Source organism: Aegilops tauschii, chromosome 1 (genome assembly GCF_002575655.3).
Source record: "Aegilops tauschii subsp. strangulata cultivar AL8/78 chromosome 1, Aet v6.0, whole genome shotgun sequence".
NCBI classification, from domain to species: domain Eukaryota; kingdom Viridiplantae; phylum Streptophyta; class Magnoliopsida; order Poales; family Poaceae; genus Aegilops; species Aegilops tauschii.
The window spans coordinates 136,690,377-136,714,529 of record NC_053035.3 but is presented as its reverse complement, the minus strand read 5'-3'; the positions used below and the strand labels follow the sequence as shown (position 1 = coordinate 136,714,529).

The 24,153-nt window shown below is 43.9% G+C and overlaps 2 protein-coding genes across 2 annotated transcripts; one reads left to right on the top strand and one right to left on the bottom strand.

The window, feature by feature from the left end:
• The first annotated feature begins 12,227 nt into the window (after nucleotides 1–12,227).
• Nucleotides 12,228–16,629, top strand: LOC109751241 (thioredoxin-like 2, chloroplastic). The gene is made up of 4 exons (XM_020310143.4): nucleotides 12,228–12,635; nucleotides 13,206–13,394; nucleotides 15,734–15,898; nucleotides 16,154–16,629. Exons 1-4 carry the CDS (start codon nucleotides 12,471–12,473, stop codon nucleotides 16,280–16,282), a joined length of 648 nt encoding a protein of 215 aa, XP_020165732.1. The 5' UTR covers nucleotides 12,228–12,470; the 3' UTR covers nucleotides 16,283–16,629.
• Nucleotides 16,630–17,066: 437 nt separating this feature from the next.
• LOC109751246 (polygalacturonase-like) lies at nucleotides 17,067–22,520 on the bottom strand. Its single transcript, XM_045233380.2, has 6 exons — nucleotides 22,200–22,520; nucleotides 20,539–20,627; nucleotides 18,577–19,292; nucleotides 18,403–18,423; nucleotides 17,791–18,306; nucleotides 17,067–17,640 (listed from the first exon to the last, which is right to left on the bottom strand). Exons 3-6 carry the CDS (start codon nucleotides 18,769–18,771, stop codon nucleotides 17,407–17,409), a joined length of 966 nt encoding a protein of 321 aa, XP_045089315.1. The 5' UTR covers nucleotides 18,772–19,292; nucleotides 20,539–20,627; nucleotides 22,200–22,520; the 3' UTR covers nucleotides 17,067–17,406.
• Between the last annotated feature and the right edge of the window lie 1,633 nt (nucleotides 22,521–24,153).

Sequence of the window (24,153 nt, the reverse complement as noted above, 5' to 3'; positions counted from 1 at the left end):
ACTAGTTTGAACAAATTCCAACTAACTGTGCCACCACATTGTGTGTTACACAAAACCCTTAATTTAAATCGAAAATCGCATGGAGAAAAGATGAAGACTGTATCGATGTAACATTTTACAACGAACTCTTCATGATCTCTGCTTGCGAGAAAACCATGTCATCAGTACTTACTCTAGTACTCTGTGACATCTTTCACTGTTGTCCCATGATCAGTAATTTGATCACTTTGGTATCCATACTCGCAACACCTTGGGAGTATCGGACATATCTGGTTGTTTTACATACCATGGAATACATGATTAATCCAAACACAAAAGTGTGTGGAATCTGCATCATGTATTTTACTCATCAGTGTTTTGGGACACCGAGTCTTGCAAAAACTCTTTCCATGTGACTTTGGCAAGAATCACTCCTTAGCGTTTTAAATGCTAAAAGGTTTTAGCATCTTGTCAATATGTATTCATTGCTTAGCCCCATTAGGTAAATCTATCTCCATAGATCATCATGCCTAATATTGAGGCTATTTAGCCTAAGCACTTCATCAAAAAATTATTTTCAAATGAAGTCCTAATTCGTGTCAAGAAATTTATTTCCAATTACCAATGTGCCAAGCACATAAGGTTTTTAGAAATATTATTACGCTCCCACTTACTTTCTTGAATTACAAGCATCTTTGTTACCCATTGATGAAATCAAAACCCCTTTGACCATTTCATCAAAACACGAAGATTCCAACTCCATTTTGCTCTCTTCTGTCCATTGCTGGAACTCTGAAGTTTGCATACCTACTAGCATCCTCTGGATCGACAAATTACTTTGGTCTGTATCATATACAAGTCCTAGCTTTCATTTCCATCAGATGGAAATCCTTTTATCATCCATGTTTCATATCTCATGATTGAAATATGTATTAATTGCTAGTTCAACCCGAACCGACTTTAAGCATCGCTACGATGAAAACAACCTCATCGTAGTCAACTCTTGAACTTGTTATTTCAACAAGTCGAGCTTTATGGATAAAACATTTTTATCCGTATCAGTTTTAAGTTCCATAAATATTTGTTAGACTCTAAGTCTTCCAAAAGGTGTATCAAGGTTTTAATCTTGAATCACTTATATGGAAACTAACTCGGGTTGTATTGGCATTTAGCCAATTCCGGAGTCGGGGCCCATCAACGCTTCCTTGTGTATCGTAGGTATAATGTTGTCTAACAATAATATCTCGTTTGCGCACCTGAGAGGTTTGCACGAGCCTTGCCTACGTGGTTCAGCTGCAAGTTCGACCGAAGTTCATACATTTTATTGTAGAGACTTCTGTATCAGTCGCAGTAGGAAACTCTGGAATTTCTTCCAAGGTCTCTTTCCTTTGATCTGATGAAGATACTGTTTATCTCGTCGAGTTGCACTATTCTCCCACTCATCTTTTAGAAAGAACCATTCTCTTTAAAAGCACACCGTTTCGCGGCAAAACTATTTGCCTCGGTATAGTGAGGGAGGAATACCCAACATTTTGGTATAACCTACAAAGTAGCACTTGTCTGATTTGGAATAGGTTTGTAACCTTTTACACAAGCCCCATATTCCAAATGTTAAGAAAAGATATAACATGGTTGGGCGTACCATACCATGGCTTCATTTCAACAGACCCGATGTAGCTCTTTTCAGTGTAAAAGCCGCAATCTCTAAAGCATCACTTTAAAAGGGATAATGGCAAATTTATTTATGTCATCTTTGACCTTACCATGTCATAAATGGTTTGATTACATCTCCACGGACTTTCCACTTGCAGTGGTGTTCCGGGAGGTGCAAGTTTATGAAACCCCTTTCACAACTCATCAGACATTCGCTAAACATGTAACTCAAATATTCCTTTGTGCAATCAAATTGCAGAAACATAATTTTCTTGTTACAATAACTTCTACTTCATTTTTGAGAACCTTTCGAATGATTTCAAAAGATCCAGACTTACGTCTCATCAAGTAAATATCCATATATCTACTTGAGTCATTTCTGAAGATAAATAAATCCACCACTAACAACACTTATCGGACTACACACATCAAATGTATGATCACTAATAAGTTTGTTGTTCGTTCCTTATGGCCTGTGAACGGTATTTTAGTCACTTCACTTTTCGGAGGAAAGTTGCAAGTGTCAGATGATTCAAAATCAAAAAGACTTCAAAATCCATCATAATGGAATTTTCCATGCGGGTTTCTCCAATGTGACCAAATGTAGTGCCACACTTGTGTGGTATTCTTTTAGTCTTGCGACATTTAGCGTCAGTGTTATGGATGTATCATATTACCCTCAATATTCATAACATACGTCCCATCGATGATGGAAGTATGGCCCTTATGTTATTCATAATACTTAACAACAATTGTTGTTTTTATGAACAACTCTTTTGCAACAAACATTGTGCAATGGGCTAGAGTGTATGAAACTCTAAAATGAATTATGAAAAGTAAACCCAGAGGTATTGTATTATTATAAATATTCATAACATACATCTCATTCATAATGAAAGTATGGCCCTTGTGTTATTCATAACATCGAACATAAAAAAGTTCTCTTATGAACAACCTTCTTGCAAGATGCCTTATGCAATGGGATAGAGTTGTAAAACTCTAAATGAATCATGAAAATAAATACAGACGGCAATACACCGATGGAAGGTATAGTAACATTTACTATGTTCCCTGTGTATACCTTAACCTCATTTCTAGCTAGTCTTTCAGGCCATAGTAGTTCTTACATCGAGTTGCAACAGAATGCAATCGAGCGGGCATTTTTGTAATGAACTCACAATACCCAAGAATTAGTGATTAACATGTTTAACCATAATTCACAAGAACTATATCTTTTGACCAGCCTTCTATACATCAAAAACTTGTATGACATTCATACATGAGCTGGATATTCCAGTCTTCTTTCCTTTTGCCTTTATACTTCTAGCAGTTTAACTTTTAGTACTTCTCCTACTCTCAGAAGAAGCACCCAACTTAAGAGTGGCATTAGCCCCGGACTTCCTAGGCGTGTAAGTCATACTAACACCCTTTGGACACTTCCTTTCTCTTTAAGTTGTTGTTTTATTCACCTTTCATTATATGACAGGCGTTCTTCTGGATCCCTTTCCCAACAGTCAAATGCATAGTAAACACTTTTACTAATACTTGCAAACAAACATTGCTTTGTTTGTATCTGAAAATAATTTTCAATTCCATGAATATCATATAACTATCCCAACTTTCGAGGGTTTCATGGAAGCAAACATATTCCACTTGACCGTAACAGAATTCTAGCTTTTGGATCGAAGGACGAGAGTCACATGATCCATAGCATTAGCGGGAGGATACGGAAAGCATGCGATAGGACAAAGTCCTTCTCGGCACTTTTGAGGACAATCCTCATATTACGTTACCAATCGTAAAGTTTTAACCAGATATTTAACAGCTATTCAATTTTAATAGGGAAGGTGGAAATGCGAGCCATTATTCTACAACTATTATGCAAGAAACACTTAGACAGTGTTCATAATTAATTGCACTAAGAATTAAACATGTTAATTCAACAGTGCGCTCCCACTCAAATCAATATCTCTCACAATTAATTTTGAGTGATACAAGATCCAGACTTCAATTCATCGCCATAGAATCATCATCTCATAACGGGAATTTTAATCGGTAGGCCAACTTGCCGATCACATCTCTATGTGACTCTTGCTCATCTTTCGATGCGTGTGTTCCGAGCTCAGGACGATCCTGCCATGAACGTCAAGACAACCAAGTGATCTTGCTGCGAGGTCTGACCTCACCCGCCTCACACTTCTCTAATCGTTCGTACCCATGCATCCATGGCGCACCTCGAAAAGATAGGTGCCGTGACGGTGCTACACTTGGGAGAACACTAACTACTTGATATTTTAAGTGAGAGATCACCCTAATAAAAGGCGACTACCGCGCAATCAAGAAGGGTGCATCATAAGGGATAAACATCTCAGGCAATTCATAATAGCATGATATGGTATAGCCCTTTCTGACGGAGAAGTATTTCATTTCTTCGTCTTCGGCATTCGCGTCGGTGTTCACCTTCGCGAAGATTGCCACCACCTTGTCGATGCACCAGATAATATTGCTATCTCTATAGCTAACAAAATAATGCATTACAACAAGGTTGACACGCAGGTCATTAAAGTGCAATCATATGGCTCCAGCCATCATGCCGAATCATGACACGCAGGTCATGTTAATCAAATTACATCATATAGTTATCTCATACATAATCGAATTAGTATGAGCACTGCTATACCACATCACATGCACATCCTGCAAAACCAAGTTAGATGCCTCTAATCGGTTTATGCAAAATTTATTTTACGTGGCTTCTAAGGTTTTGACTTAAACCGCAGCTACCAACATTTTATCATCAAGTATGATTATTCAGGTTGCTAGATTAACATCTCGGGGTATATGAAACATGGGATAATTAAATCTCGAGCCCCATACTAAACTTCATCATATGCATGACCCCCGTGCAGATCATATCTGCAATGCCCTTTCATCTGCGAATTTCATCTTTCTTTTGACTACGGCAGAACCCAAAGAACTGATAGCACTTCCATGATCAATCAGGATCACGGATTGCCAGAACTTTGTCAAATTCCACCATGCTGTCTTGAGATTGAGCAAACGCAAATTCTAGGGAAGCAACAAGAACCTCGGGTAACAGATTTCATCTGTCACCCGCATAAATAATTTTCAGCAATAGATCTCATCTACTACCTAATTATATTATGCAATACCCATACATCTCCATGTATTCTAGATCGAAAACTTGCATCTACGCATAGCACGGCTCTTGATGCCACTGAAGGGGAACGCAGCAGAAAACAAAAATTTTCCGACCTACGCACCAGCCCAGGACCACTATGGAGACTGCATACATGGTTTGATCTTTTTCGTTACCGACTCGTAGCGCAGCGGGAAGTAGAGTCGATGACGATCGGCGGTGCAGATCCCCGCAGCTAGGATTTACAACCTCCCAACCGCGAGGATGTATACCCTCATCTGCTCCTCAGACAGCCCTCCGGGAGGCGGTCGAACAGCCCCCCGGACGGTGTCGCGGACAGCCCTTCGGGAGGACCTTCGAAACTCGAACGGTCACTCGGACAGCCCTTCGGGAGGACCTTCGAAACTCGGATGGTCACACGGACAGCCCTTCGGGAGGCACTCACGAACTAAGACCGAAACTACGATCTCTCTACAGAGTTGCACACATACGGTGTCATCTATCCGGCAGGGCATCGCCGTCCAGAACTAGTTCCCACCGGAACCCAGACAGCCTTTCGGCTCTACGAAACTATTTCGCTGGGAGGGAGAGAGAAGCCAGATCATGCATGGCACTTGTATGTGAGAAGGGATGAGTGTGGAGGGCTGCCCCTCCACCTCTATTTATAGGAAATCCCAAGGGGGTAGGGTAGTTTCACAAAAAACCCAAAATGCACATGAATGAAGTCCTTCCACAAGGACCTAGGAGTGAAACCAAGGAACAAGAGGGTCCCCAAGGGGGGATACCCATGTGGCCGGCCACACCCCCATGAGGGGCCCAAAAAATGGCTCCTATCCATCCATGTCATCCCCAAGGTCTTTTGGAGCAAAGCCCCAAAAAGGTGGCTTTCCATAAAGTAACCATAAAGCTGATTTTCACTATTCACGACGACATTTTTCAGCGTCTGATCGAACTGAAAATATTTATGTGGGCTAAGAACATTTCCAGTACCCACTAAAATGATTTCAACGCGTTCCGAAACAATTCCGGTTTTAGTGATTTTCATCTGCGAAACGCATCTGAAGTGGCTCCGGCAGCTCCGGAACATTTCCGGTTTTTATCTCAGAAAATTCCATAAAGCTTCCAGAATGATTCTGGCATCCTCCAAGAATTATCAGGCATGTGCTGAAACCAATTTGACTTAATGGTGTATCCCGAAACAACTTTTCGGTATCATCGAAACTTATCCGATGACCTCTCTCTGCGGTACGATTCCGCTGTCCGAAACTTTTCGGTGTCCGAAACTTTTTCGGTGATTTTCTCTCAGACTCCCTGTCTAGTATTCAGCAGATAGGTGACCCTTAAGCGTGTGACCCTATAGGTTCGGTGAAGTATAGACATGACCCGGAACCCCTTCCGATCAATGATCAACATCGGAGCCGTGGACACCCATATTGACCCCTATACCCACACGAATAAATATTCGAGTGAACCTCCAGTTGTCGTGTGCTATTCCTGTTGCTTTGCGATATGTTACAAATACCCGAGGTGAGACATGTTGGCATTCCCGTGGATCAACAACTTGTCCACTATGCTAGTTACCTCGTTACCGGTATTGTTCTCTTTTCTCGTTATCGTGTTCCGGCATCCCCGTGATCAAATCACAAAGTGTCTGGCCAGACGATGATGGATACCGTAACACCGAGAGGGCCCAGAGATATCTCTCCATCGTCGGAGGAGCAAATCCCAATCTTGAGCTATCAAGTTACTTGACACACTTTTCCATGAACCCGTAAGCCGCCGTAATAGCCACCCATTTACGGATGACGTTTAACAAACCCCAAAGTTCATGAAGCAAGCATGAAGAAACTCGATACTCTCATGGTCTAAGGAATCATGCAAACATTAACCATCTCTGTGTTATGTACCAATAAACTTGTGACGAATGAATCTCATAGCATAACATCAATCCGGGTCGATTCAACACAAATGTTCTCTTAACATTGTGCCCTCAAAGTTGCTGGCATAGACATGGCCATGACCAGGAAAACAGAATCATCATGCAACACTTGAGCTAGTCTTAGAGGCCAGACTAGGAATACTTCTTACCGTTTATTATTCCACACGTGCATATGAGTCTTCCTCCGAGCCTCGTGGATATTGCAGACTCGAGAATCATTGCAGTTATAGCATGGAACATAAACATAATTATGAACTCGGAGATAAATAATATCATTTATTATTGCCTCTAGGGCATATCTCCTACACGCATAGACCTGGCTCGGATGCCACTGTTGGGAAACGTAGCATGCAATTTTAAAAAAATCCCTACGCTCACGCAAGATCTATCTAGGAGATGCATAGCAACGAGGGGGAGAGTGTTTCTACATACCCTCGTAGACCGAAAGCGAAAGCGTTTGACAACGCGGTTGATGTACTCAAACTTCTTCTAGCTTCGATCGATCAAGCACCGAACGTACGGCACCTCCGAGTTCTACACACGTTCAGCACGATGACGTCCCTCGCCTTCTTGATCTAGCAAGGTGTCGAGGAAGAAGATGAGTTCCATCAGCACGACGGCGTGATGACAGTGATGGTGAAGTGATCCGTGCAGGGCTTCACCTAAGCACTACGAAGATATGACCGGAGGCGTAAACTGTGGAGGGGGGCGCCGCACACGGCTAACAACTGTTGGTGTGTCCTTGTGAGGCGCCCCCTCCCCACATGTATATAGGTGGGAGGGGAAGGGAGGCAGTCATAGCGCGCCCTAGGGTTGGCCGCCGCCCCCTAGGGGCCCTGCCTTGCCCGGCGCCCCCTTTCCATGTATGCATGAAGGGGAAGAAAGAGGGGGTGAGGGAAGGAAGTGGGAATCCTAATCCACACTTTCCTTTCCCTTCCCCCTTTCCTTCTCCTCCTCCTATGGCCTTACAGGGCGCACCAGCCCCTTGTGGTCTGGTGTGTTCCTTCACAAGGCCCATATGGCCCATAGGATTGCCGGGGGTACCCGAAACACCTTCCGGTGACACGATAAGTACCCGATACCCTCCGGAACATTTCTGGTGTCCGAATACCATCGTCCTATATATCAATCTTTACCTCTCGACCATTTTGAGACTCCTCGTCATGTTTGTGATCTCATTCGGGACTCCGAACAACATTCGGTCACCAAATCACATAACTCATATAATACAATATCGTCATCGAACGTTAAGCGTGCGGACCCTACGGGTTCGAGAACTATGTAGACATGACCGAGACACCTCTCTGGTCAATAACCAATAGAGGAACCTGGATGCTCATATTTGCTCCTACATATTCTATGAAGAACTTTATCGGTCAAACCGTTATGACAACATATGTAATTCCCTTTGTCCATCGGTATGTTACTTGCCCGAGATTCGATCGTCGGTATCTACATACCTAGTTCAATCTCGTTACTGGCAAGTCTCTTTACTCGTTCTGTAATACATCATCCTGCAACTAACTCATTAATTACTTTGCTTGCAAGGCTTCTTATGATGTGCATTACCAAGACGGCCCAGAGATACCTCTCCGATACTAGGAGTGACAAATGCTAATCTTGATCTATGCCAACTCAACAAACACCTTCGGTGATACCTGTAGAACATCTTTATAATCACCCAGTTATGTTTGACGTTTGATAGCACACAAGGCATTCCTCCAGTATCCGGGAGTTGCATAATCTCATAGTCGAAGGAATATGTATTTGACATGAAGAAAGCAATAGCAATAAAACTGAACGATCATTATGCTAAGCTAATGGGTGGGTCTTGTCCATCACATCATTCTCCTAATGATGTGATCCCGTTCATTAAATGACAACACATGTCTATGGTTAGGAAACTTAACCATCTTTGATTAACGAGCTAGTCTAGTAGAGGCTTACTAGGGACATGGTGTTTTGTCTATGTATCCACACATGTATTAAGTTTCTGGTTAATACAATTCTAGCATGAATAATAAACATTTATCATGATATAAGGAAATATAAAATAACAAATTTATTATTGCCTCTAGGGCATATTTCCTCCAGTCTTCCCCTCTGAACAAACCGTCGGCCTCTAGGAAATATTTCCTTCGATCTTCCCCTCTGACCAAACCGCCGGGTATAGCGCGACGCAACCCTTCCATGTTGCTACCTTAGACCAGATCGCCATGAAGATCGGGCACCCCCAGAGAAGATGAACCGAGGTCTCGAGGTTTTTGTTGCAGAACGGGCAGAAATAGTTATTCTTCCACCCCCTTCGCTGAAGACGATCGTTGCACCATAGCCTGTCGTGATGCAACAGCCAACAGAACATTTTGACTTTCTCAGGAGTCCAAACCTTCCAGATCATGGACATAAATGTGAGGCGCGATTGATCTGAGAACTACATGTTGTAGGGCAAGCGTGTGGAGTATTCGTCGTTGCCGCCGACCGTCCAAGCAATCTCATCATCAACTCCATCGACGAGCGTGATGCCAGTGGTGTGGATAGCCCGAGGAAGGTAGACGAATTGCGACAAAATGTTGTTGACGTTGTCATGGCGCAGATCGTGAACCCAACGGTCCCCGCACAACGCGGCCACCACCTACTTGTTCTTTCTAGTGGAGTGATTGAACAGGTCCAGGAAAGCAAGCCGAAGAGGGCGACCACGCAACTAAGACTAGTGCCAGAAGCTTGCCTTCTCGCCATTGCGAATATGATGAATGTCACGGAGGCGAAGAGAGCCTTGTCCTCATCATCCCATAGCGTGCCAAAGCCAACCCAGGGCCTCTTTGGATGCCACCAAGCGAGCCATAGCCAACATAGCCTCATAGTCGCCGGGAAAGTCTCCTCCCACTGAACAAACATTGTCGGAAAGCCTAAATAAATCCAAAAAATGCGAGCACTAGTGTCGTCATCGCCCTTCGGGGCAAACCTTGTTGTAGTAAGCAATCAGGAAGTCATCGTGCTAAAGGCCCCAAATGACTAGCGCACCAAAAAGGCACTCGTCGTCATTGAAGAGAAGCGTAGATCAAAATGATCCAACTTGTAGACATATGAACGCAGACTGGATCCGCGCAGATCCACAGAAGACAAAAACCGGCCAAATCTCATGAGATCCACTGGAAACAAACCTCTGCCTTATATGAACGCACGCACGCACACCCTACCTCTACGTACATTTAGAAATAGAGGCGTGGATCAAAGAAACAAAACACATAGCATAGAAAGGTGGGGAGATGAGGGAAGACGATGAGACGTAGCCTACCTCTCCAGATCGTAGATCGTGAGCCGGCGAGGAGGCGTTGGATGAAATATTGAACAGAGCCGACAAACTACGCTAGGCCTCCAATGTCACCAGGACAACAACCATGGAAGGCATTTTCTATTTGGCGCTGCAGGCGCCCGTTACAGTGCAATTTTGCAAACGGGCGCCTGCAGCAGTACAAACTGGGCCGGCCCATTCTAACTTTTTACTTCCTGTTTCTTCTTGTTTTTCAAATGGTCAAAAAGACTGCTGCTTGAAGGGGGGTTCAAACTCACAACCTTTCGCTCCCAGAGCTCGCCTCTAGCCACCAGGCTATCCGCCCGCGTGTGTGCAAACAGTTCAGTTTGCTTTATTTATTTCGTTCGTCAACTCGGTTTATTCTTTTTCTTTTTTCTCACCTTTTCTGTTTTCCTTATTTCGCGGTTTTATTTAATTCTTGAACTTTTTTGTTAAACTTGTGATTTTTTTAAAAATCGATGAACTTTTTTATAAATTGTTAATCTTTGTTTAATTCAATGAACTTTTTTGGAAACTTGATTGACAACTTTTTTCAAGTTTGATGAACTTTTTTTCAAATTTGATGAACTTTTTTTCAAACTCAATGAACTTTTTTGGAAACTCGATGAACATTTTTTGTAAATTCTATGAACTTTTTTCAAATTTGATGAATTTTATTTTCAAATTCAATGAACTGTTTTCGAATTCGATGATTTTTTTTTCAAATTTGATGAACTTTCTCAAATTCTATGAACTTTTTCCAAATTCGATGAACTTTTTCTTAAATTTGATGAACTTTTTTCCATTTTGATGATTTGTTTTTCAAATTTTATGAATATTTTTCAAATCTGATGAACTTTTTTAAAAATGGCTTCACTTTTTTTTTCAAATTTGATGAACGTTTTTCAAATTATCTGAACTTTTTATCAAAATTGATTAACATTTCTCAAGTTTCATTTAAAACATTTGATGAACTGTTTTGCAAAATGGATGAACTTTTTTTTGAAAATAAATAAAAAATTTCCAGGTTTGTGAACTTTTCTTAGAAAATGAAGAACTTTTTTTTCAAATCACGATCGTTTTTCCAAATAATTCAAAAAAATTAAGTGGTGCAATAGATTTCTGCAATGAAATAGCGTTGCGACCATGTTATTAAGTGTTTGCCTCTGTTACTAATCATATATGGCTAGTAGCTCGTGTGGCTGGTGGCACCTATGTGCGAAACGCATTAACTTTTGCGTTTTCTTTTGCGAGCTTTTGCGTTCGCCAGTCTTCGCCTTTCATGGGCCGGCCCAGTGCGGGGCGCTGCAGGCGCCAGGAGCGTGAACGAAGCGCCGTATAGGAGCTCCCACCATGGAACTGCAGTTTGCTCTGGTACTCGTCGAAATATATGAGGGATAGGATGTGGGGAAGGATTTCAAAGGTTTGGAGCTAGCTGGAACAAAGCCATCTCAATCGACGAGCGGATTAGGTGGCCCGGTGTTGGAGACGGAAAGAGTTTGTTGAACAATGATACCTCCGTTAACGGGGAAGAGCTGGCTGGGGCAACACCGCCACTTACTCCACCAAGATAGATCAGAGAACGGGGAAGGTAGTGCTACAGGGGAAGTTTTTTCAAAGTGGCTGGGGCAACACCGCCACTTACTCCACCAAGATAGATCAGAGAACAGGGAAGGTAGTGCTACAGGGGAGGTTTCTTCAAAGTGGATTTCGTTCAGGGTGTAAGTGCAAGATGTAACATGAAAGTATCTGGAATTCCACGCCAATCTACCTGTACCACATGTTTTACATCAAACGGCTGAGGATGCTGGATCGCACGATCGCAACTAGAACCCAGATCTTCGTCGAGCAAGGCCATTTCGAATTCTGCTTGGTTTGAGACTAAGTTTGCCTAAGGTTGCCACACCTAAGGTTAGGCAAGTTTGACCGATTTGGGTGGGTGTTTGGTTCAAGCCACACCTTAGGCAAGCCACACTAGGGTCCCACATCACATACATTCAAAAAGTGTGGCAAGATTCCTTTAGGCTTGCCAACTTGTTGCTCTTATTTTAAAAAACTAACCTTAGACAAGTGTGGCAACATTGTATGGCAAAGTGTGGCATGGTTAGGCCTAGAACCAAGCCCCTAAATTTCGAATGGGACAAGCTACTGTCTGTCATCCGGGCCCCACTTATTAGTGGCACTCAGCTCCCCATCCACGCGAAAGAGCCAGCCGCTACCATCTCCACCACACGGCCACAATCTCTGACCCTCGCTCCTCCCCCCACCGCAACCAAGGAAGGAGGCGGTGGAGACGGCAGGAGCCGACTAGTGCCGCGTACAGCCTGCTTGCAGCGACGCCTCATCGGATGCTCCCGTCTCCGATACCAAATAGTTCGGTGGTTGCGGCGGCGGTCTAGGTGTGCTCGCGGGAGTCGTTGGCCCCGTCCCGGAGTGACGCAGAGCACATGGCCGAGGCCCTCCTCCACCACCTCCCCCGCCGCTTCGGTGCTTCCACCACCGCCTCCTCGTCGCCGCCCTCCCACGGGGTCCTCTCACCCGCCCCGCGCGCCGACCTGCGGGTCACGCGCTTGGCGGCTGCCGCCCCGCCTGGGCGGCCACGCCGGCTCATGGTGCGTGCGCGCTCTTTTTCTCCTGTGGCTTCCTCGGAGAGAGGACTTCTGCGCTCTTAAGGGTTTTCGCGCGGTTGTGATGGGGGAAGTTCCAAGTCTCATATAGGGTTTGGAGGTTTTGGGAACGCGGGGTTGCAGAAGTCTTCTGATAGTTTAATTGGGGTTTCGTTCTGGATTACATATATAATAGGGAGAGTGTCCTGATTAGTTTGCTGATTCATGCGGAGAGTTGTCATTATGCAAACAAAACAGACACACCTGCAAGCCATATATTAATGTGTGGTATTGGAATGAGTCCAATCGATGGCATTTACATACTATTTGCTTGATTTGGGCTATATGAATCACATTCACCTCACCCTCCCTGAGAATTGTACACGCGGATATTGGAAATTGTGAATATACTTCAGACTATGTTACTTCATCCTTGCTTGAAGTTCTTTATGACTGAAACTAGAAAGGCTTCTTGCATTTACATGCTTGGGACACGGATAGGGTTACTGCTTAATTAATGCAACTGATTGCTGAGAGTGTTTGATCTCTTTGGACTTTCCATTGTTCTCGTGCTAGGCGCATGCCGCAGTGCGTTCAGAGGCTGGTGAGCAACCTAAATGGTGGGAAAAGAATGCTGGTGCAAATATGATTGACATACACTCCACACAGGAGTTTTTGGATGCACTAAGGGATGCAGGCGACAGGCTTGTTATTGTAGAGTTTTATGGAACTTGGTGTGGTTCTTGCCGGGCACTCTTCCCAAGGGTAATTACCATTAATTTGTACTGATATATATGTAACTATTACGTTTGATCTTTTCATGCCTTGATTGTCTTTTCTTTCAAATTTTGTTTCTCGCATGTGTAGTTATGACTTCACATAGTTGTGTGGATAGATGTCATTTAGAAGGCATGTTGCTTGTGTAATAGTGTAGTACTGTTTGTTTCTTGATCTTGTTCCCGAGTTGCCAATGACCTTGTACAGAAAATGGGAAACATTTTCCTTTCCATTTATAATTGGTAGATTGGTTTGACAATCTTTACAAGACTAGGGCTAGATCTAAAGCAGTACTCTCTCGTTTCAAAATGTAAGGATTATAGTTTCTGCAATCTTGTTCCAAAATATAAGGCTTGAATTTAGAATGAATATTTTTTTCTCTTTCATCGTTATCTCCCCTCTCTCTTGAAAATTTATGCATAGACACGCATACTACATATTATCTCTCTTATTCACAAGACATTAGCACCATGGATACCATGGTCATAACTCCTTTAGCAATCCATCATCGTGATGAGATCTTAATAGGTTTTTGGTGAGTCGTCAGATGTTACTGTTCTCTAAAATAGAAGAGAAATATTAATTGATCGCTGCATAGCTGAATACTATGGTGCCTTGAAGATGCTTAGAGGGTATGGACATATAGTGTTGAATCAAGGCCAATTCCTTTGCTGAAATCTTCCTGGATCAAGTTGACCACGAGGTCATGCCTGATAGTGTGTTACTGAAAATTCCAGGGTCCTGGTCCACTTAGAGATTCCACCAAGGGTAAAGATAACTCCATTTAAGTTCTTTTCTGCTTGGGCAGAGATTTTCTTGGTTCTTGCCACCATTCTGCTCGCCTGCAAGGTTCACAGACAAATCTGTTCTGAAGTGTCACAGAACCAGCACAACAAACGCTGGAATTTTTATGCCAAACCTGCTATAAAAAGTCACAATCAAGCAATGAGCAGGTCACCTTTTCTGCATTCTAGTCACGATAGATAGTGCTAATTTATTAAGTATTCTTTTTTTGAACATTTATTAAGCATACTTAGGATTTGACAATCATCACAAGAGTGTGCCAGTTTAGCATTTAGCTGCTACTCCCTCCTTCCCAAAATATATGGCGCACTTGACTTTGCACGGTCTTTAATGCACAACTTTGACCACTAATACATACCCCCTCCGTCCCATAATATAAGAGTGTTTTTGACACTGCACTAGTGTAAAAAACGCTCTTATATTATGGGACGGAGGGAGTACAAAATTATATGAATCTAGCATGTATAAGTGGTATCATCGTATTTGTCTTGCAAAATAGTTTTATTTCATATATCTTTGTACTAATTCTGTAGACATGCTATAAGTGAAAATCATAATCAAAGCTATACATCGAAGACCAGAAAAAGTGAACCGCGCCGTATATTTTGGGAAGGAGGAAATAGAAAGCATTACCAGTTAGTTAACAGTTCACAAGAAAAGGAGGCCAAGCTGCAAGGTAGATGTGTCCCTGATTAGGACTCCCTATATCGATGCCGCTGAAGATTCTCTCTTTTTACCAAGTTATTACACACCTGTTGTTTCTTACATAGAAGCTTATGGCCTTTAGGAGGCTGTAACAAGGCCTGGATACCGGAATCTACTGAATTTGTGTGCATAAGTTATTACCTGATGAACTGTCCATCCGAAACTCATTGTCTTACCATCTCCTTGTGGCTCTTTTCTCAGCCCCTCAATTTGGTTCCTTCTGTAGCTCCATTATGTTTAATAGGCATGCAGCTGTTGGGCATAGATCATCGCCAATGGCTGGCTGATTGGTTTGCTTTGGGCATTATGCTAGTGTTGCAGATCTTGCTTGGTTCATGGTTCTTGAGTGACTTGGCTGCATAGGTCAATACCACGACTGAGACTGCCCTTGCTTTAAAAGGCTGCTTGCTTGCAATTACGAGACGGCTCACCTTTGCCCAGGTCATGTGTTTTGGTGGCCACCTCATGTTCGTGACAATACGAGCTCTTACTGCCAACTTTTTAGCGACTTAGCATCTAGCTTAGCAAGGACTTTCCAGTTTATGATTGGTACTTTGAAGAACTAATGGACGCTTTGCGGATTTTATCATGACAGACTTTTTGTTTGACATTTTTGTGGCAATCACTTTTTATGAACTCCATACCGAGTCGATTGATTGGTCTCATAGGTTCATATTTTTTTTACCTTGTGCTACTTGCTTTCCTTAAAACATAAGTAGTTTATGATTGCCATCTGATAGCATCTCCCTAACATGTATGTTTCGGTGACTTCATCAAATACTGTTCTGAAACTAATGGCATCTCAAATCACAATGCAGCTGTGCAGGACAGCCACGGATAATCCTAATATCGTGTTCCTGAAAGTAAATTTCGATGAAAACAAACCTATGTGTAAACGACTGAATGTGAAGGTCCTCCCTTTCTTCCATTTTTATCGCGGAGCCGATGGGCAACTGGAGGCGTTCTCATGTTCCTTAGCTAAGGTAAACCATACATCACCCCCTTCATAGGCACCTTGTACAATAGGTAATCTTTAGTTACAACTCATAATGTACTGTATCAGATTGTCGGAAACTCCAGGCACATGATCTTGTTCTAGAGAGGCTTCTTTTGCAAGTGTTTTCACTTTATTGTTTTGTTGTTCAACTATGGGTTCAGAAAATAGGCACCGATAAATACTTTGTAACGTTTTGTCCAAGTTCCGTATGCTCTCATTAAATCCAGTCTCTCCTTTACAGTTTCAGAAGCTGAAGGATGCCATTGCCGTTCACAACACCGATCGCTGCAGCATTGGTCCACCTGTCGGAGTTGGGGATGTGCTTGATAGCTCGAGCTCCCAGGAGAAACCTGCAGAAGCTGCAAGCTAGCCCTCCTTAGAAATCATCTGTTTCTTTGTCCGACTCATTTTTTTGCCCCACTGTAATCAGCTCAGGACAATCTTCAGTTTTCCTGTATAGAGGGGGTTCACGTACGCATCAGGTGTTGTGAGGATTACTGTTTTACTCTCAGGGAAGGAAGTATCATATATAGCGTGTCAACTTTTTCTTGTGCTTGGCAGAAGCAGTAGTGTTATACTACATCATTTTAGGGGTGGTAAAAGTCATGAACTCCATCCTGGGGCTGTCACACACCGTTGGTTTGGCTGGTTTGGCCAAGGACGTGTGGTGAAGCCAGGCCTAGGTAACGAATAAAGCGACCGTTTATTTATTTCTAATTAGACTGATTTTCGTAGATCTTAGTGATCTCTCTGAGCCATCACAATCATCATCTGTGCCTCACTATCTGTGAACTACAGAGCAAAAACCGCAGCAACATTTTGCTAATATTGTGCTCTTTCGGAATACAATTTTTGGATACTGTGTTGTACAATTTGAAGGCTATCTTCAACCATAAGGTGGGCACCCAGCTGATTTTTTTGGTTAATACCAGCTGATTTCATTAACTATTCCTTTTTTCCCGTGTGGTTATTGTTCATAACAGAAGCACGTTTTAGCAACTGCATACCGAGTCAAGTGACTCAAAATTAATGAATTATTCAGACAATCAAGAATATCAAACAGATAAGAAAACCTTATTTTCTGGCTAAGCATCTCTTCTCTTCGCCCTGGCCCATCCAAGGTGCTTTTCAAAATTTGAAAATAATCAGCCAGAGAAAAGTACATAAGTTCTATTCAGTATTACTCTTTGAAATTGTTTTAGTTACAGACTGTTTTCATGTATGACTACAAGTATTGCATGCAAAATACTTTGGAACAGTCCATTTTACAATCAAATTGCAAGTACCCCCGCCTAAAAAATGCAAGTACTCTTCACCGTAAGCCCCAGGCCCCCAACTATTGTGCCTACTTCTATTCATTTCAATGTTAGCATGTATCCTTCCATTGCATGACTTCACTTGGAGAATCAGAGGAAGCGTATCGAACCCTTTCTGCTCATCAACTACAACTGGGCAGGCCTCAGCGATTTCGTTTCAAATCCTTGTCATATAGTTTCAATCGTTGAGACTACATGGCTGTGGCATAACTGTTCCCAGTTTCCTCCATTTTGCATTCTGACAGGTGCTCTTTGCATCACCACCCCCTCGTTTTAGAGTAAGCCTGACGTTGTGCAAGGCTATCCCATGGCAAGGTACAGCTTTACTGCAACTGAGCTTGATAGCCTCTCTTGAGGCCCTTGTCCCCCTAATGTTCTTAAACAACACATTGCTCACCTCCACAGCCGCTTCCTATACAAAAGAATAACACACCAGGTTATATCTATGTACATACACCGCTTGGTATGAGCGGGTTGCTATCTCAGAAAACAATCAACAAAAAATAAAATCAATGTACATAAACAAATGAATAAACCCATCATGGTCGTCATGTTCTTTCACCTGTTTAGTACATGGTGTAGCCGAGTCGCAGTAGTTCTGGTCGATAATGATCGGGTCCCGCACATTATCCATTATCATGTTCTTGAACACGATATTCTTTGCATAACCCCGCCCGCCCTGCCATATCTTGATACGAGCTCCATTCGTCGTGTCGTGCAGTCGCACCCCGTCAATGGTGATGTTTGCAACTTGAGCTTGAGAGTTGCGATCACCTAAGCTCCCAATGCTTATCCCATGCCCTGGTCCACACACAATGTTCTTGACATGTAGATTCTCAGTCCCATCCTCGATTGACATGCAGTCGTCCCCAGTCTTGATTGCACAGTCCATAACTTTCACATCCTTACTATGGGTGATATGGATGCCGTCGGTGTTGGGGCTAGTGCCAGGTGCTCTGATTGATAGGCGTGACATCCTTACATTGCTGCAACGCTCCATTGATATGTGGATTTGTTGGCTGTTCAACACTTCTAAATTATTCACTTTCAGATTTGTACAAGAATAGAACGTCAAAGCCTGGAAAGTGAAAAGAAAGTAGCCAATATGTAAGCAAGAAAAACAAGGCTACTCGATTGGAATATGCCAAGTAAGATGATTGGAAGGTGCACTCACCGTTGGAGCTTGCCTGCAAGGCTATCAAGGAAAAGAACAATTCATATTAGAAATGTTTCAGGAAAAAATAAATTGAAAGCTGTAATAGTTAAAACTTTTTAAAGTTGACAGTGAAACATTACATTTTCCTAGTGTTTTTCATTAATGCACAACTTAGAAGTTCAATATACTTACGAGTTTTGTGTTTACTTTGCAGGAGTTCTGCCACCAAATCTTTCCATTGCCATCAATGGTCCCACCATCGGTGACAGTAAGACCTCTCACAGATCTGAACAAAATCCAGTGCCTAATGGTATCCTCTATCCAGTATGATCTCTTTGGAGGAGCTACCAAAGTACCTTCAATCTGGAATTTGGTAGAACTTGTCATCTTTGTTTGCAAAAGTTGATGGAAGAAAATAATGTATGCATGTTATTGTTATTCATCTATCCCACCATTAACTTGATACTGGATTTGCATGGGCCAGAGAAGGTTACAAGCTTCGTTAGGCATTTCTTGCCCTTGGGGATGAGCACAGTGCTAGGATTCAAAGAGGAGCAATGTCACGCCCAAGATGCGACCCTATCCTAAAGGAACTCGAAGGTCCCACCAAGGATAGAAGCGCATCTTGAAGACGCTTTTGCAAGGTGGATATCATTACATCAACATTACATAATAGATGGGGATACATACAAGGCATACAAATGCCGCAAGAATACAACAATACATCATACATAAGATCAACATCCGACTACGGATGGAACACAAACAGAAGCTCAAACGACATCCACCCTGCTAGCCTAGGCTGCCGACCGGGAACCTATCCCCTGATCGAAGAAGAAGCAGAAGAAGAACTCCAAACAAGTAACATCGCTCTCGCGTCATGATCATCGCAAAACCTGTACCTGCAACTGGTGTTGTAGTAATCTGTGAGCCACGAGGACTCAGCAATCCCATTACCATGGGTATCAAGACTAGCAAAGCTTAATGGGTAAGGAAGGGGTAAAGTGGTGAGGTTGCAGCAGCGACTAAGCATGTATGGTGGCTAACATACGCAAATAAGAGCGAGAAGAGAAGTAACGGAACGGTTGAAAAGCTAGAAGTGATCAAGAAGTGATCCTGAACTCCTACTTACGTCAACCATAACCCAGAAACCGTGTTCACTTCCCGGACTCCGCCGAGAAGAGACCATCACGGCTACACACGCGGTTGATGCGTTTTAATATAAGTCAAGTGTCAAGTTCTCTACAACCGGACATTAACAAATTCCCATGTGCCACATAACCGCGGGCACGGCTTTCGAAAGATAATACCCTGCAGGGGTGTCCCAACTTAGCCCATTATAAGCTCTCACGGTCAACGAAGAATATTCCTTCTCCCGGGAAGACCCGATCAGTCTCGGAATCCCGGTTACAAGACATTTCGACAATGGTAAAAACAAGACCAGCAAAGCCGCCCGATGTGCCGACAATCCCGATAGGAGCTGCACATATCTCGTTCTTAGGGCAACACCGGATGAGACATCCTATGAGTAAAACCAGACCTCGAGTTTCCACGAGGGGGCCCTGCAGTCTACTCAGTTCGGACCAGCACTTAGAGAAGCATTGGCCCGGGGGGGGTTAAAATAAAGATGACCCTCGGGAGCGCGACTCCCAAGGGAAAAAGGCTAGGTGAGGCAAATGTAAAACCAAGGTTGGGCCTTGCTAGAAGAGTGTTATTCAAAGCGAACTGTCAAGGGGGTCCCATAAATCACCCAACCGCGTAAGGTACGCAAAATCAAGGAACATAACACCGGTATGACGGAAACTAGGGCGGCAAGAGTGGAACAAAACACCAGGCATAAGGCCGAGCCTTCCACCCTTTACCAAGTATATAGATGCATTAATTAAATAAGAGATATTGTGATATCCCAACATAAACATAATCCAACATGGAGCAATCTTCATCTTCACCTGCAACTAGCAACGCTATAAGAGGGGCTGAGCAAAGCGGTAACATAGCCAAACAACGGTTTGCTAGGAAGGGTGACAAAGGTTAGAGGTTCATGGCAATTTGGGAGGCTTGAAGAGCAAGTGATAGGTAGCGCAGCATAGCGGTAGAACGAAGCAACTAGCATAGCAATGATAGTAATGAGATCCAAGGTGACGGTCATCTTGCCTGAAATCCCGCTAGGAAGAAGACCGAATCCATGAAGTAGATGCACCAACGTAGTCGAACGGATCCTCACAATCGCAATGTTACCGGAGCTAACGAGATGAAGCACAACCGGAAAGAAGCAAACAACATAGTAAACAAACAAGCATAACATGACATGATGCACAACCAAGTATGATGCATGTCAAGATTAAATGTTGTTAACATGGCAAGAGGTGAAGCATATGCAAACTACCTATTTAGGCAAGTTTAAATGAGGTCGGAAACTCAAACAACAATTCCGGAAAAACCCCATGTGCATATTTCGAATTTGGTACTGTTCTGCCTAACCCATATTTTAGAGTTGTTAAACAGAAAAAGTAAGTGCATCATGTTAATCTATGCATTTTTCTAGACAAGTTACATATATAATTTATTAAATTCGGAGCTACGGTTATTTAGTTATGAAATATACCATTTTAACATGTCATTTATGCAAATTAATGCAAATAACAATTTAAACATTTTTTTAACATGGAAGAAAGCAGCATATTATGAAAGTACATGAAATCCTAAGCATTTTACATATATTACATGCTTTATTATGATGCATGGATATTTAGATATGAGCAAAGCAAATTAATGGCATTTCTGAAAATATGCATGCACTGGAAAATGCTAAAATCACAGAGCAGAAAAAAATATGCACGGGCCGGATTGCAGCGCAGTGAAGCGGCCCAGAAGAGAATGAGGCCTAAGTGGCTGTGTGCCAAAAGAAATTGAAAACAGGGCAAAAACTGGGCCGCCTGGGATTCGAACCCCATACCCCATGGCTGGATAGTGGCTGCGCTAGCCACTGGGCTAGCTATGTGTTCGTGATGCAAAGAAAGATCAGCAAGGAAATAAAGCATATGTACAGCGCGACCAGGACCCAAACTGAAGCGCGCACGGGGATCTCAGCGGCGACGGCAGCGAGCAAGCATGGCGCATGCGGTGGATGCAGAGCTACGGCGGGCGTGCGGAAAGGTGGAGGGTGCTGCTACGCGAACCACGGAGCAACGGCGGGGCATGCGCGTGCATGTGTGGGTGTGCGCGGGCAGAAGCCTACTGCCATGCCGCGAAGCACAGCGAGGCGCTGGCTGTGTTGGGTGATGCGAAGACGCGGGCGTGCTGCGCGAGCGCGGGACTTGACCTGCGGGTGATGCAGTGCAGACCAGCCAGGCGAGCAGTGGCATGAGCATCGAAGCAAGCGGGCGTGAGCGCACGCAAGAAGCAGAGAAAGCAGAGGAGCTGGCGCTGTGCACACGGAGCGGCGGAGGAGCTCGTCGGAGCTGCTCGCCGGTGAGCGAACCGAGCGGCGGAGGCGCATGCAATACTCACAACAAGGAATCGCGCTCCCGCGTGTCACGCACGCCTCCAGACGATGACAGGGCAACGTCGGCGACGAGGAAACAGTGGCGGCAAGGTGGAGCTTGGACCTGATGACTCAAGGACCAAAACGCGCGCTGCAAGAGGGAATCGGCTCCATGGAACAACGCGACCCTACTGGACGCGCACGAGAAACAAGGAGAGGTCGAAACACTCGCCGGAGACGAGGTTCGACGGAGGAGCGCTTGGGCTCGATGGGACGGACGAAACAGGGCGCAAACGAAGGGGAAAACTGATGGTGAGATGAGGCTGCTCACATAGAGGGGCTCGGAGGAGTCGATCGAGCTCGGGGACGATGGAACGCGACGAAGTTGACCGGCGACGAGCACCTACCATAGATGAAGAAGATGAAGACGACGAGGAGGAACTTGGCGTTCCTCTGAACCGTGAAGGAGATGAAGCAGAGGAAGAGGACGCCGAGGAACTTGGCGTCTCCAGCCTTGGATCGCAGCGGGAACGGGCCGTGGAGGAAGAAGGGGCCGGCGTTGGAGCTCGTACGCCGGAGGAGAGCTCCGGCTCGCCTCGGCCATGGCAATCGGAAGCGAGGCAACAGGGCGCTTGGGTGCCATTACCTGCGCGGCGGCGGCGGACAAGAGGGAGAGGAGGAAGGGGAAACCCTAGGGGTTGCTACGGGGGTTAAATAGGGGGGGGGGGGGGGCTGGATGGCGAGGATGGAGTCGGCCTTGCCACGGCGGCCATGTGCGCCGAGGTGACCTGGAGTTACTGTGAGCGAGGGAGTTCTGCCAAGGAGGAAGAAAGGAGGAAGGAGAGAGGATGACATGTGGGGCCAGGGTGAAAATGTGTTACGTGGAGGTGGAATTACCAGAGGGGGAGGTGGTTGGCGGGCTGGGCTGTGGTGGTGCTGGACTGGGCTACGCTGGGGCTGCTGCTGCTGGTGCTGCTTCTGCCTCTTTTCTATTTCTTCAAACAGAAATAAAAGGGCAAAAGGTACAGAGGGATTGGAGGGGGTTGAAGCTAGGAAGAAAATTAATATGATCTCCTGGAGGTATGCACTATTTGAATAAATTGCTTTGGCCATTTTTAAGGATATAAAAATAATTCAAGTTTGAATTAAATTCAAACTTGAGCCATTTTTGAACCCAACCAAAACAACTCCAAAATGGATGATACTTGACAGAAAGGTATAAGGCATGGAGTAAGATCATCAGGAAATAAATAAACATTAATGGAGGAGGGAATAATGTCACTTGCAAAAACATGAAGGAAGGAGGAAGGGAGAGGTGATGATACATGGGCATGGCTTGAGAGAGAGAGCAAGGGCTGATGCACACACAAGAAGAAAGTAACATGTAACGTAAGGCTGAGTGCAATGCACATGATGCTCATGGCAACAACATGAATGACCAAAAGCAATATAACAAGAGATAGGCATGGCAAAACAAACAAGGATGGCATAATGGAATATAATAAAAGATGAACATGATGCAAGAAGCAAAATATGACAATGGCACTAATCATGATCATGGCATAAACATATAGGAATGAAATATGCAAAACAATTATGACAAAGCACAAACATAATAATCACACGACAACAACTAAAATAAGAAGGCATCTAGAGCATCGGTCTGGGGCATTACAAGCAAGCTGCAGCCCACGCCTTTGACAATGCCTGCAAGAAGTGGATGCGCAAGAAACCCATGGTAAACCTTCCATATGCATTTCTATCTCTAGTGAAATGAATTATGCTATGTATTTTGAGTTGGTTTTGCACTATACATACCTTTGTGTCGTCGTGGCGTCCATCCCCGTAAGCCCCATATCTGAGCACACTGAAAACATGATTTGACTGTAGAGATCGACCTCTATGGTCAGCCCAATTTGTCAAAGGGGCTACTTTCATGTCTTTCTTGGCAAGAACACAACACAAGAATAATGACAGTAGAGAGAAAAGGGGCACAATGGAAGCCATTTGTGCACTCTTAGTATGTGTTGTTGGTGCTGAAACTGATGGGATCAAGTATTCCATCATGAGGATTATTTATAGGTGCCAAGTTTGGTTGGAGATCTTTGGATGTTCTTAGCTCAGGTTGCTTCTGGTTGATTAGCTAAGTTGGCATAGATATTTGGAGCGTGGCAACAGAAGATTCTCCTGGCATGGGAGTCAAGATAAATGTGCTTGAAACATTATGTTTGCCTTTTTTGCCATTGCACCCAACTAACCCAGTTTGGATTTTGAGATTATTTCAA

Bases quoted from the DNA above. Each gene is read 5' to 3' on its own strand.
- LOC109751246 (XM_045233380.2), bottom strand. From the start codon at position 18,771: ATGACAAGTTCTACCAAATTCCAGATTGAAGGTACTTTGGTAGCTCCT. The intron at 18,424-18,576 runs GTAAGTATATTG...TTTCCTTGATAG, and splicing joins GCAAAGTAAACACAAAACTC to CCTTGCAGGCAAGCTCCAAC. The intron at 18,307-18,402 runs GTGAGTGCACCT...TTCACTTTCCAG, and splicing joins CTTGCAGGCAAGCTCCAACG to GCTTTGACGTTCTATTCTTG.
- LOC109751241 (XM_020310143.4), top strand. From the start codon at position 12,471: ATGGCCGAGGCCCTCCTCCACCACCTCCCCCGCCGCTTCGGTGCTTCC. The intron at 12,636-13,205 runs GTGCGTGCGCGC...TTCTCGTGCTAG, and splicing joins GGCGGCCACGCCGGCTCATG to GCGCATGCCGCAGTGCGTTC. The intron at 15,899-16,153 runs GTAAACCATACA...TCTCCTTTACAG, and splicing joins TCTCATGTTCCTTAGCTAAG to TTTCAGAAGCTGAAGGATGC.